The sequence below is a fragment of the Miniopterus natalensis genome, chromosome 1, assembly GCF_054644295.1.
Source record: "Miniopterus natalensis isolate mMinNat1 chromosome 1, mMinNat1.hap1, whole genome shotgun sequence".
In the NCBI taxonomy this organism is placed as follows: Eukaryota; Metazoa; Chordata; class Mammalia; order Chiroptera; family Miniopteridae; genus Miniopterus; species Miniopterus natalensis.
This window is the reverse complement of record NC_142081.1, coordinates 160,872,817-160,886,657: the sequence shown is the minus strand read 5'-3', so window position 1 is coordinate 160,886,657 and position 13,841 is coordinate 160,872,817. Positions and strand designations below refer to the sequence as shown.

Below are 13,841 nucleotides of genomic sequence, written 5' to 3'. Positions count from 1 at the left end.
TGGTGGCCCTACTGCCAAAAAGTATATGACTCTATACCAGGGGTGGGGAACATTTGGGGAGCAGGCCGTTTAAGGCTCGCGAAATCATTTTGTCTGGCCCTGCCAAGGCAACTGCAGGCAGGACTCAAAATTTAATAAATCTAGGAGCTTTTTTTATAGCTAATTTTTAAGTTGATAATTTTATATGGCCTGCAAATGATGTTATATTCAAATGGCCCTTAGCAAAAAAAGGTTCCCCACCCCTGCAGTCTATACTGTCTAAATTTATCTTAATATTATCTGAAATACCGACATCAAAGATGTTACTATACACTTAACCTCACACAGCACAATAGAGCATGAGAATGAGTAAGTGAATGAGTGAATGAATTTGCAGGCCTTGAATTAAACATAGGTTAAGCCCCACTCTGCCGCGTATCAGCTATGTGACACTAATGAAGTTACCTAAAGTCCTTCTAAACCAGTACCTTTGCCTCTAAAATAAATATCCCCTCCCAACATTTGTATACTTCTGAAACTATTCAGCATATGCACTTAACCATTTAATATCACTCTCATACCTCTCCAAACCTATATTTAATCACAGGTACATTTTCAAATCAATGTATCTTAAAATAATTTTGCTCACCATTGCTTACCCAGTATAGCAAAAGGCCTGGCATGTAGTAGGAACTCCAATCATTTACTAAACAATGAAATATATATGATGGCACCTATTTCATAGGGTTATGGTGAAAATAAAATGAGAATACATGAAAACTGTATTAACTCATTTAAATCTCATAGCAATGCTATATGGTAGGATCTACTATTATTACTATTTATATACAAAAAAACTGAGGTGGAGAGAGTTTAGGCAATTAGCCCAAGATCAAGGTAGATGGATCAAGGATCTGAATACAAGCTCCAGGGTATACTCTTAACCATTCTGTTAGACTTACACACAATAAGCACTAAATAATAGTTTTTATTATGTTTTTAAATGTATATATATCTAGGTGGCTTAAGGTACTTATCAGACATTCAATAATAAATGTCTATTGGTTTAATTGGCTTTTCCCCCTAACACCTGTGGAGGATCACCATCATGAAGAGAATTGAAAGATGCTGAAATCCAAACTTCAATTATTTGGCATCACTGTATCCAAGAAAGAAGAAACACTATTCCTTCCCTTGGTTTCCTAAATGAATTCATGGAAAATGCCTGTTAATCAAGTACTGTGCTTAAGCAGAATAGGAGACAAGATAATTATGACACAACTAATGCTTCAAAAAGCTTAACATCTAGTTTACAAATACTGTTTCATCAATTAAGAGATGAAAATGGAAAACAAGTAAGCTTCTCTGGGCTACTTGGGATTCTACCATTACAACAGAGAAACTCAGATGACATTTTTCCAATAAAAAACAAAGAAAAAAAGATTTGGAAGTGAACTTGAGGAAACACAATCCACTTCTGAAATAACTTTCCTTTCTCCCTCATTCTCAACCCTAGCTTTTTCAAGTCAATAAACAGATTCTCCCAAATCCTTTCAAAAGTCAGTACTAATTTATTTACTGGCTTCCTACTGGCTTATCTAAAGTTTCTTTACTAGGTTTATTCCTTAAATTTAAAGTTTATAAAAATATATGGAATTCTGATCAACTTCTGCTGCATTTACATTTTCTGCACACAAAAATGTTACTTTTGTACATGAGTCTTACTTTTAACAGCAAGATATTCCCGTTTGAATCCTGCTTTAGCAAACACTGATGCAATTCAATTACATTTAAAAACGCATTCAGTAGAATGTAATGTTATTTTTGAACTGGAGTATCAACACCTGCAATTTCAACACTGTAATATTCAAGTTAGTAATTTAATATAGTCCACTATTTTTAAAAGAAGTGCATCACAGCAATATGGAAAATAGAAATGTATTTCCTAACAAATTTCTATTTTCCATATTGGTCAGTTACCCACTGAAAGACAAGATAATTATACATTTTTCTATTTTTGATGCAAGGTTTTCTGTCAATTCAGGGAGGGGGAGGAGCTCTTGGTCTTATATGTTTGTTTCTGGTACATCCAAAGCTACACAAATCATAGAAAACATGATTATTCTATTCTGAAATACTGAACAGAAAATCCCATTTCAATAACCTGATCTAACATTTAATAAGAATTAGAGTCTACTTCTTCAACATTCAAATAAAGCTCTTGTTTCAGCTGAATCTCCTTTCCTTCCAACTTTTCCTCTTTCAGCAGATACAGAGAATATCCAGCTAGAATTTCTTCATAGCAAATGTATATATTGTTAAATTATCCTCCACCTTTTCAGGTAAAATACCCCAAAACCATAACCTTTTATATTCCTCTTTAACCTTGTGATGATTTTTAATGGAAGGATAATCTCAAGAATCATATTGCCAATATTTTTCATTACATCGCTAATAACAATGAATTAGAAAAAGGACTTAATACAGTAGTAGCCACAAGATTTCCTAGCACTAGAAATTTAAACTTCTGCTGACATGTCAATAAAATGGTAATGAAGCAAAAAACATTGCACAAGTGATCCATTTAGCTTATAACATGCAGTGACCATGAGGTTTATTTATTTATGTCAAGGAAAGAGGCAGTTGTACACGTACTGTTCTCCTTTCTATCTGCTCATCCTTCATGTATCTGTACAGATTTTTTAATAGTTGCACTTTCTTACACATGTATCTTTTGACTCATCATCATAACAAATGACAAACCCAAAGTTTACACCACTGTGCAGAAAACAGAATAAAGTAAATTAAAAACAAATAAACACTCCTCTAGTTGATTCAACATATGCCATTCCTGGTTTTTAAGGAAAACCAACCTGACTCACAAAATTAACACACCTACAAACTTTAGACTTTTCTACATGATGTAAGAAATAACTCAAAAGTTTTGCTTATCAGGTCAAACACCAATGGACTAAAATAAACTACCTAGGTATGTGAAGTTTACAGTATAATATTCCAGTAAGTAATGCATTCAACTTGACACTGAGTTCCAAACCAGAGCTTGTATTTTGTCGGATCGTTTAAAATCTTTACATTGGTATTTTACTCAGAGCTGCATGATTGTGCTACCATGCAATTCACTGCCTATTTTTTGAAAGAGATCAGGAAGGGATTACAAGGAAATAAGTTGTCACAAAAAGTGTGCTGGTCTGAACCATTAGAAAACTGATTTGTACTTTTGCTACTATCCATGAAAACCAGTTTCCTCTAAGCCTTGTTTTCTTCATCAATAAAACAAAAAGGTTGTACTAGATTCCTCTAAAATGTTTCTGGTCTCTGTGAAGAACCATGCAATTGAAAAACTCTACCTATTGTAATAGATTTTATTGGAAACAAGGATCCCGTCACATTCCTCTCTTCAATGTTTCAAATGCAGCCTGAGCAACAACTATCCTGAAACATCCAACTAGGTCGATACAATATCTATCAGTACAAACCTATCCACAGAATTCAATAGGTTAGTGGAATAGCAGGAAGTGTTCATCTTTTTGGCATACATACTTGAACTATTACATCTCTACTTATATAATGTTATCCAGTATGAGGTAAAGAGAATCTGGTCTTCTACTAATAGACAAGTCTGAAAACTCTTTAAAAGGTACTTCTCTATTTGAACAGAACTCAAGAGTCAGTAACGCAATTTTCAAAAAGCCACCCTTGCACCCATTTAAGCTGGAAGTTTGTGAAAGAGAGTAAAGGGCAACGGGTACTTCTAGGTAATTCAGTTGTTCTCTCATAACTAAACTTATCATCAGCCTTTAAATCTGTTTTCCTTCAGCTGCCTTAAGTTAAGACTTCCTTACCCATATCAAAATTTCCTAGCTTCCATTTCAGAGAGTGGGTAAGAGAGTTACACACGAAAAGCTGCTAGCTAGTAAGGCTAACCCTTAGTTTGTTGTCAGCACGGCATGTTTTACTGCGCTTTTGGGTTACATGGCGTTCTACGAAGAACGAGGTCCTGCAACGCCGCCTGCCTGTGGACCCAGGAAAAATTATAAACAGTTATGAAACCAGATCACTAGGACACACCAAGAGGCCTTCCTATTTGAACTCGCCACAACTAAGCCTGGCTCCGAGCAGACACTTTAGTTGCCCCATATCATCTGGAAAACAACAGAACCTAACATAATTCTTCCTCACTTAGGAAGCCCTTGAAGAGGTCTGTGAATGTACATGTAATAATCAAACGTACTTTCCATCCGCTGCACTTTATATAAATGTATATGGACATAAGATCAGTTCACGCAAAATCCTTGAAAGATGGAGGAAGTGAAGGTTACTTCGGCTGCCACAATTATGAAAAAAACCTGCAGCGGAACGGTATGGAAAAGTACAGCTCCTCACGTGTCTCTCACTTACACAAATACTCAACGCTAAATCCATTACCACCTCACCTCCCCCAAGGCTGCTCTGCGAACCTCACGATCGGGAGGAACCCACCGGCTTCCAGTCCCCGGCAGACTCACCTACGCCCCTCGCTACCTCACCCCGCCGCGGCGGCCGCCGGGCGCCGCAAACGGGGAATCGCACGCGTTCCCTCCGCGCCGAGCAGCCCACTGCTCACGACGCCGTGGATCCGTGGCCCTCGCACCCCCACGTGTCAGCTACCCTCCCCCACAGCCCCACGCCTCACGATTTCGGCCGGGAGAGCAAGCGGGCGGGAGACGCCTGGCCCCTCGGGTCGTCGCCCGCGGAGTCTGTCCCAGCGCAAGTGCCCTCCCACCCTCGGCCCCGGCCCTCTGCAGTCCCTTCCTCCCTCCTCCCTTCAGAGCAGGCCCTTGCCTCAGAAACCTCCTCTTCCTCGTCGTCGTCGTCCTCCTCTTCCTCGCTGTTGTTGCTGCTGGTGCCGCCGCCGCCGCCGCTGTGGTCGCTGTCGCTGCTGCTTTCGCTGCTGCTGGGGGGTCGGCAAGTCCGGTTTCGCTTGGCCTTGTGGTGTTGCTGCTGCTGCGGCGGCTTCTTCTTCAGGAGCAGGTCGCAGACTCGCACCATCCCACGAGGAGACGAGGCCGAGCGAGCCCCGCCGCCGCCAGCGCCGCCGCCGACCTCCGCCGCCGCCGCGGGGGGGGCCGCCGCCGCCACAGCCACAGCCGCCGCCGCCGGGGGGCTCCCTTCTCCTGCAGCCGCCGCCGCCGCCGCCGCCGCCACCGGAACCGTCGCCTTCTCCATCCCCAGGGAAAGAGGGAGGGCGCGGGCGGGGGAGGGGCGTGGGGGCTTCGCTCTACGGCGACTTCGGTCGCACCGGGGCCAACACAGCGCTCGGGGCCGCCTCCGCTACCACCGCCTCGGTCACCTCTACTGCCGCCGCCGCCGCCGCTCCGCCAGCTCTCACCTCGTCTCGCGATACTAAGGGCGGGGAGCCCGGCGACGGGAGGGAGGAGAGCGCGTCAAGGAGCAGGGGGGGGCGGCGAGACGTACAGGAAGACCCGGCGTCGGGCGGCCCCGAGGAGGGCAGCCTGCCCGAGGCGCGAGAAGCGCGCCCAGGGCCGCTCCGCCGGCGCCGGGGGCGGGCCGCAGCTGCTGCCGTGGCGCCCGCGGGTGCCCCGGTTTCTTCTCCTTCCCCGCTACTTCCACCACTCACAGCCCTTCAGCCGTCCCGTCTTCCTTCCCCACTTGAGACCAGAACGCAGCCGCGGGCGGAAGTGCACGTGACGCCATCAGCCGTCGCCCGGCGGTGGCGCGCGGGCGGACGAAAGTGGGATTGCAGGGGCCGGGCCGCGTTGCCGGGCTCCCGCGGGCGCGCAGCGCCTCGGCGCCGGGGCGGGCTGCGGCGGGGCGGCTCCGGGCCGGGGAGGCCGTGCGCGGCGCCGCACGGGCGCGGGGCGGGAGGCCTGGGCGAGGCCGGGGGCGGTGCTGTCCAGGCGCGGAGCGGCTCCGGGCCGGGGGAGGCCGGGCGCGGGGCGGGAGGCCGGGGCGAGGCCGGGCGCGGGGCGGGAGGCCGGGGCGAGGCCGGGCGCGGTGTTGTCCAGGCGCGGAGCGGCTCCGGGCCGGGGGAGGCCGGGGCGAGGCCGGGCGCGGGGCGGGAGGCCGGGGCGAGGCCGGGGGCGGCCGTCCGGAGCTTTCCCCCCCGGCCGTCCTCGCCGCCGAATCGCGAGTGAGGGCTAGGCTCTGGAGAGGTGGCCTAGCGCGAGGAAAGAGCGCCCTTTGCCCAGTTGAAGTCGGGTGCTAGCCGGCCTGAACCCGAGTTTGTGCTTGTGTAGCAGGAAGGAGTTCGATTAGGCGCCGAAGTTTCCGGAGGGGAGAAGAAAACCGGATCTGTACCAGACTTGGCCGACGATTCGCCGGGCGACCCCGGCGTAGTTCTTCCACCCTCACAGACTCAGCTTGTATCTGTGAGTGGGCATCATAAGCAGCCAGCCTTGTCTACGCAGCTCCCTGAAGGAATATTGTGATGGGGTTGTGAGTTTAGTGTCGTTGTCCAAAGAACCTCCAGGACTTGCAAAATAATAGTGTGGCTTATTAAACTCAGAAGTACCGCTTTCTGATCCAATAAGAGCACAGTAGCATAAGGAAAATGAAGCAGACATCAAAGGCAGATGTACTGGCACAAGATAAAAAGTATGTCTCAGCTGACATAGTTGCCATCTTAAGACTGCTAAGTTTAGCTGCCTGTGCCTGAATTTTTGGGGGGGCTTTTTTTTCTTCTTTTTAACATTGGCATACCGTCCTAAATGTGGGCAGTTGCCAGTACTCTACAGAGTACTATGGCAGAATTGGCAATGACTGAATTAATCCATTCAAGCAAAAATTCATCATGTGCCTACTGTGTGCATAGTTTAGGAAATCAAAGCCGGCTTCTAGACGCTCCACAGTGTAATAAGTGCTGTAGTAAATTTACACATGAAGCACTATCCCTCTGCGTGTTCGGATCCTATAGTGGTTGCTGAGTTCCTGTGCAGAACAGTAGGCAACATTGTTTATCTACAGCAGATTTAGGTTCTCTAAGGTCAGCTGTACTTCTCCTACTTTGTATATCCTTCAGCACCTTTGTCTCCCTTCCCACCGGAATATTTTTTGCAGTCTTTAAATTCTGGCCACAGTTATATGACTTTACTTCAAACTTTACAAGAAGATTAATGGCGTTAGGCACAAACTCCTTCAGTTTTCCAAATGCTAGAAAATTAGATACTTCTTTGCTTTTCTCCAGTATCAGAGGAATGAGATACTCCCTGCTCTTATACAAGATGAATAATTCATCTATACCCTGGTTCCATTCCATCTTTCTCTTCCATTTATTATCTTTTCTGTCTATAATCTTCCACATTTCTGGTTCCAGTCTGTTTTTCTTCACAGTCACGCTTTAAAGAGTATTTGACGTTCATTGTCTCTTTTTGTTATCTGAATTTCATTAACCCTCCAGAGTCTAAATTCTGTACCTATTACACTATCAAAAATACTTTCTGTAGAGTAATCCCATTATTTAGAAGAAAATGAGTTAATGCTCCTTTATATAGTAGTGAAATTATCTTGGCAGTAGTAGAATGAGGTCGAACTTACTAGAGTGAAGTGACTTTTTGTTACTTTTATCTAGCATTTTTTCTTTTCAGAACTTAGTGGCGGAGACTTGACCAGGCAACCATGAGACTTATTTCTTCTTCCTGGACATATAGCTAGAGTCAATTTCCAAATTTCCCTTGCAGTTGTGAAATATAAATGGACATGATATGCTCATTTCTAGGCTTAATGGGATACTCCCTTTCCCTTCATCTTTCTCCATCAGCTTGAAGCTAGTGAGGATAGTAACCTTGAAAACTGTATGTTGGAGATGCCAGAGCCAGAAGAGAGAAGGAGCATGAGTGACTAAATCACTACTTGGAAGACAGCCACCTACAAATTAGAAAACACTTCTTTTTGGACTTCTTAGAGGAGAGAAAATTGAGTTTTGAGGATTTATATGTTATAGGAACTAGAAGGACCATAACTAATCCAGAAATTGGTGTCAGAAGTGGGGTACTGCTAAGACAATAACCCAAAATATGTTGTATTGGCTTAGTGATGGTACAGCAGATACTGAAGAAACTGATACCAGAGGCTGGAAGAAGGAAACCCATGCTTTGCAGTGGCAAAATAATTGGTAAAACTTTTACCTGTGATAATTGAAAAGTATGTCACCTATCTATTGAGACTGTAGTCCAGAGAAAATAGTTCAAAAGAATATAAGTAAAACTATATTTTGAACTTTACATTTTACTTTTAGATAGGTTTTACTAAAGAGATAAGCTCTGGAAACAATTTCAGAAATTAAAGTGCTTAGGCATATTTGGAAGGATTGGAAAAGACGTTTTCTAGATCTTGAATGGTGAAAAAGTGGAATGAAAAAGCTTTAAGTGCAGTTTCTTTAAGTTTTAGTTCTGTAACAGATCAGATGAAAGCTTTGGCCTTCTCATCTGAGACCATTATTTTAGTTGGAATGACGTTTTAGAGAAACTGACATGGGGCAAGGAAGCAAAGAAGTAATTCAGGTTTGACAATTATGTAAGAAAGAACTTTGGGAGTAGTTACTGGAAGCAAATAGATCATAAGACTAAATTTCTGAAGGAATTTTATTACTAATCACATCATGAATCTGGCCTGGTTGGTGTTGCTCAGTGGTTAGAGTGTTGGCCTGAATGTGTGTTGGATTCCCAGTCAATGGCATGTACCTGGGTTGCAGATTCGAACCCCTGCCATGGTCAGGTCGCATGCAGGAGGCAACCAATCGGTGTGTCTCTTTCACATTGATGTTTCTACCCACCCCCTTCCTTTCCACTCTAAAAAAATCAATGGAAAAATATCCTTGGGCAAGGATTACACTCCCCCCAAAAAATCATGAACCTGGTTCAAATATTGTTCAGTTGTTAAAACAGTAAGGCAGCTGTTCAACCCCAAACTTGCATAAGTAGGAAATGGAACATAAATGCTTTACAGCTACCTAATACCTACATAGGATGTGGCCAAAGAGAATGATGAACAGAACATTTCAGAGGCTGGTATCAGGTCCATACAGAGACAGAGGATGACAAAGGAGTTCCTCCTTTGTCGAGATTGAGGTCTCATCAAAACTTCCTCCACTCTTGAGGGAGATGTATCACAAAATGCCTGTATAATATTATTGCTACTCATACGCATTGCCTAGTGTCACATTTTCTCCTCTAAATGAGAGCATTTTGTAGTTACCTGCGCCTGATCTTCCCTATAAGTTGTGTTTCCTGGGACATAGGATGATATGAGAGAACTTGTCTTTAGTTCATTGGCTGCATCTGGACCTAATGAAGACAACTGTGCAGTACCTAAAAATCTAGATTTTAAGCCTCACTTAGTGACTGGGTAGAACTTTAGGTTGTCTCCATTGGAGTGGGTTGTGTTCTATGTGTATGAAGAGAGGTAAAATAAACATTTAGTGATCATAATAGTGGACTCTTGCAAATACTAGATTTTTTTTCTGAGCACACATCCTATTTCCCAGCCTCCCTTGCAATTGGATAACTAGTTAGATGTGCCAATTAGGTTCTAACTAACTAGAAATGTGAGTAGAAGTAATGTGCTCCTATTGCAGCACTGGTCCATAAAAATACCACATCAAAAGTTCTCCAAGATATCCCCATTCCCTACCAACTTGAGGAAGATGAACGCATTTGTATTGGAAACCATGTATTGAAGATGGTGAAACCACAATGTAGGAAGACTCAGGTTTCCTGAATCATCACTTGGAGGATAGCTGCCTGCCTATTAGGAATACTTATGTTGGAGTTCATGTGCATTCTCTTGTGTTAAACCAATGAGGTGAGAGTTTATTCTAATATAGACCTACCCTTCTTTCCCCAGGTGCAACCATCCATTACCTAGTTTTAACTCCCATACCACACGGTGGGCCCATGAATCAGGCCAGCCAAAGTACCCTATTCCTCAATTATAATGATTGGTTCGGGAGTGGGCAGGTTAACAAAATGAAGCCAGTCAGAGACAGTGTCATCATTTGGGCTAGCACTGTTGAGAAAAAATACCTCACTCTGGAATTAAGCAAAAATTAAACTATGGCTTTGGCCAGCGTGCTAATTGAATGTGCCTGAGAATAAAATCATTAGAAGGAAATGGAGGCAGTCTCAATGGTATTATAGGAGGGGAAAAGAGCCCATGAATTGAGACATATTTTCTGACTCTCCTCAGAGTTGAAACTAAGGAGTAAGGGGTAGGTACAGCTAGGAAGACTTCAGAATTCAAAAATGGAGTTTATGGCATGTGCCCAGTGTTCCACCTGGAAATTTACCTAATGCGGGCAACTACAATCAAGTAGAAATGGCAGCATAGTCTGTTTAAGCTGAGAGGAGCAGGCAGCATTGAAAACCACGTTTGTGTCTTGACTACAGTGGACTGAAAAGGAAATACAGAATTCCTTAAGGGGTATGTAAATGTGATTCACAGCAAGAGCCCAATTGCTTTCAAGGGATTTGCTGCAGTACAGGGTGATGGGAACTCATGGCAGAGGCTGTGATATGAATGCATGGGTTGGATAGAGAATCATATTGAGAGGACACTAACATCCCTAAATTCTGAGGTACGGGTAGAGGGAATAGTCTCACTTTGAGGATAGATTGCAAGTTGTAGCAACAATGGACCTCTCAGCAGCAAATTCAGATGACAATCAGACCTGTGCCAATGCCTTGATGGTGAAAAACTTATCTTTAGCAAGCAGATAAAATCTCAGAGAGATGAAAACAGCCTAATAATACTTTAAATTTTAAATTCCCTGAACTTGAATCCAAAATTGATTTGAAACAGACTATTAAACTGGAAGAGTAAGAAAAATCAAAATAACAAGGTATGGATTTTTATTCCTGACAAGTACATAAAATTGTATCAGTGTCAACAAAAGAGATACCCTAAAATGTAAAACTGGTGAGTCTAGGTGGGATGCACAGTAATAAGAGCTTGGCCCTGGCTAGGAGCTTTGGCAATATTTCCTACGTTGTAGCAAGCAAGCAACCTGTTAAACTTCCATTTCTAGACATTGTCTATATCAAGATTGAAGTTTTAGAGAATTTGGTAGGAAAACATCAGGATTTTGGAGTATGTTCATTAGTGAGGTCCCACAAGAAAGAGATGCACTTCGGGTCAAGCTAGTTAACTGAATGCAAAAGAGAGAATGTATTTCTGACACCCCCTTTTCGCATGAACTCAGTATGCCATGTGGCTGAGAAGCCAATAAACCTGCAGCTTTCGAAAAACCCCACTTCTCTCTCCTGAGCTAAAGTTAGTGCAAACAAAGGTAGGGAGTTGGAAACACAGTAAAAGATGTCATGTGAACCCTGGAAAAAGCCTGATCCTAATGACCTAATATATACAGCATCTCTTGCTATATATATCCTGTCGAGAAAGGTTGTCAAATTAGCCCTTTTGTGAGAAGTCATTTACTGAGATGGATCTTGGGAGCAAGGGTACAGATATAAAATCTAGCAGTATTTCCTCTAAACTCATTCTTCAGCTTATAATTTGGCTCCAAAGGTCAAAGAAGAAACACTTAGCTAAGGTTAGTTGGCTGGAAGATAGACATTACATTCCAACCTTGAAACCCATCACTAAGGGATAGAAAACATTCACATACTATCTCTGTTTTTGGTTTCTGAAACACAGAGTTACCAAAAAGCAAAGTGACCGGCAGGCAACTAAGATTGCAAGATAATTTTATTGACAGAAACATGAAGCCTTGCAAACAGAAGCCTCTGATTGCTTAATTCCAGTACCCTTTATGTGTGGGCAAGAGATAAGGGAGAGCCTTCCAGAGAGCAAACTCAAGAATACTATATTAACTGACCAAAGACCTCATCTTCTAGGTAATTAGGGTGCTCTTGCTCTTGTTAAGTATGTGCCACTATTTAAAATTATCTTTATTATGCTGTACCATGATGAGTTACATCCAGACCTGACATAAAGAAATGCACATTACTAGAACTCTTGTTTTTCAAGCAAGATACAATAATCGGATGAGACTTTGGCATGTCTCCCATTGGGAGAAGAGTTGTTCATGGGATAATTACATTGTCTTGGGCTAGGGCATTTAAAAAATTATATGTACTGAAATAAGCACAAATATAGATGCTGATTAGCCAAAGGGTGGAATGCAGTAGACAACACTTATTTTTTGTATGTCCATCCTTTCCGAAAATGCCTTTCTCCTACTGATGAAGCTGTCAATATGTACATTTTCCGCCTGCCCTAAAGATAGGCATATGAGCCAAACCAATCTCTCCAGAGTCATCTATGAAAATGTTACTGAGGCTAGATCTGTTGTTGATGACCTTTGACACAACATGGAGCAAGCCTGAACAGAGAAAGCAGGTATGAACAACAGAGAGTAGAGTCCAGGTGATATCATTTGACATCCAGGATCATAGACTTGCCCATTGTTCTTCATTACTTGGCCACTGATTTCTGCCTTTTCTCCCAACCACCCCTGCCACCCTTGTTTAAGCCATTGTAGAGCATATGTTATGAATATTCAACTAAAGTAGCCCTGACTGATATTGTTCCCCTGGGTGGCAGAGTCCCATTCTTAGAGAATCTTACAGAACAAGGATTTGGGCACTAGTTATAGCTGTCCCACCACCAACACCACTGTGGAGACATTTCTCAATTACCTTCCTTAGAGAAACTAACTTTATTAAGGAAGATAGTGATTTGTGATTACTCTGTAATTGCTAAAACCATTAATTAGCCTCTTCAGTCCCTACTTTTCCTGGCCCTTGGGGAATTTGACAGTTGTTGCAGTTTACAAGGAGATCCCACTAAACTAATTTCCCTCTTCTTGCCTACATTCTGAACTATTCGGGGAATAAAGCAAAGGGCAGAAAGGAGGCCAACATATCCCTGTATTATTGATAGAACTAAGTTGGTTGATGTTGCTTAGTGTGAAAACCAAATAGGCCTGCCAACTGATTCCCAGAATTAGGCAGATTTATACCTCCATTCCTAGCCACGCTTCACAAAATCAGCATGGAGGGCCGAGTGAGAATTCATTCCCTAGACAGCCCTGTTCTTGGAGTCCAGAGGACAAAGCTAAGTCACACATTCTTCACAGTCTTACTAATGTAAGTCATTTGATCTCCGCATCGATAGAGAAGGACCTGGAACTAGCTGAGGTTCTTTCATAGGAAGGAAACATCAGAAGCAAGCAAGATGCTTTCTCCACTGGCATCATGGACCAAATCCCACTTGAGACGCACTCCCTTTGGTTTCCATAAAACCTCCTAGTTGCTTTATCTCTCCAATCATCCCTAATTAGTTTTCTTTATAGGCCTTTGTTCCTCCAACTGGCTCTTACATGTTAAGAGTTTCCCATGATTCAAGCCAATGCCCTATTTCTATTTTATATATTCTCCCTAGGAGATCTTATTTAGGTTTACAATTTCAATTACCATGTTTAAGGGTAATGAATTTATAACCCTTATTTCCAACCCATATAGATCCAGGATTACCAATGGAAATACCATTTTTAAGCTAACGTTCTCTTAACCTTTATCTTCACCCTAAACTGATCCAAGATGATCAAATCCTGTTCTTTCTATGTCTTCATATTGAATTACTTTCTTTGTTCCTACAGCCATTGCCTTAATTTGGCTTCTACCATCTTTTACCCATATTATTACAATAGTCTCAGTCTCTCTGCCTCTGATGCCACTCTACTCCATTTTATGCTCCATATTGTCACACAACTTCTCTACCTTGTTAAACAATGTATTTCTGAATGCCAAACCAATACGTGTTCATTGTAGGACATTAAGAAAATATAGAAAAACACACAGAGAAGAATATACAGTTCCATCAGCTAG

At 42.9% G+C, this 13,841-nt stretch overlaps 1 protein-coding gene across 1 annotated transcript in view; it reads right to left on the bottom strand.

Moving 5' to 3' along the window:
- ANKRD17 (ankyrin repeat domain 17) overlaps window positions 1-5,205 on the bottom strand; it is a 69,773-nt gene extending 64,568 nt beyond the window's left edge. Inside the window, exon 1 of the mRNA XM_087826464.1 lies at window positions 4,822-5,205. Coding sequence (XP_087682590.1) covers window positions 4,822-5,205 — 384 coding nt within the window. The remainder of the gene's footprint in view (window positions 1-4,821) is intronic.
- Between the last annotated feature and the right edge of the window lie 8,636 nt (window positions 5,206-13,841).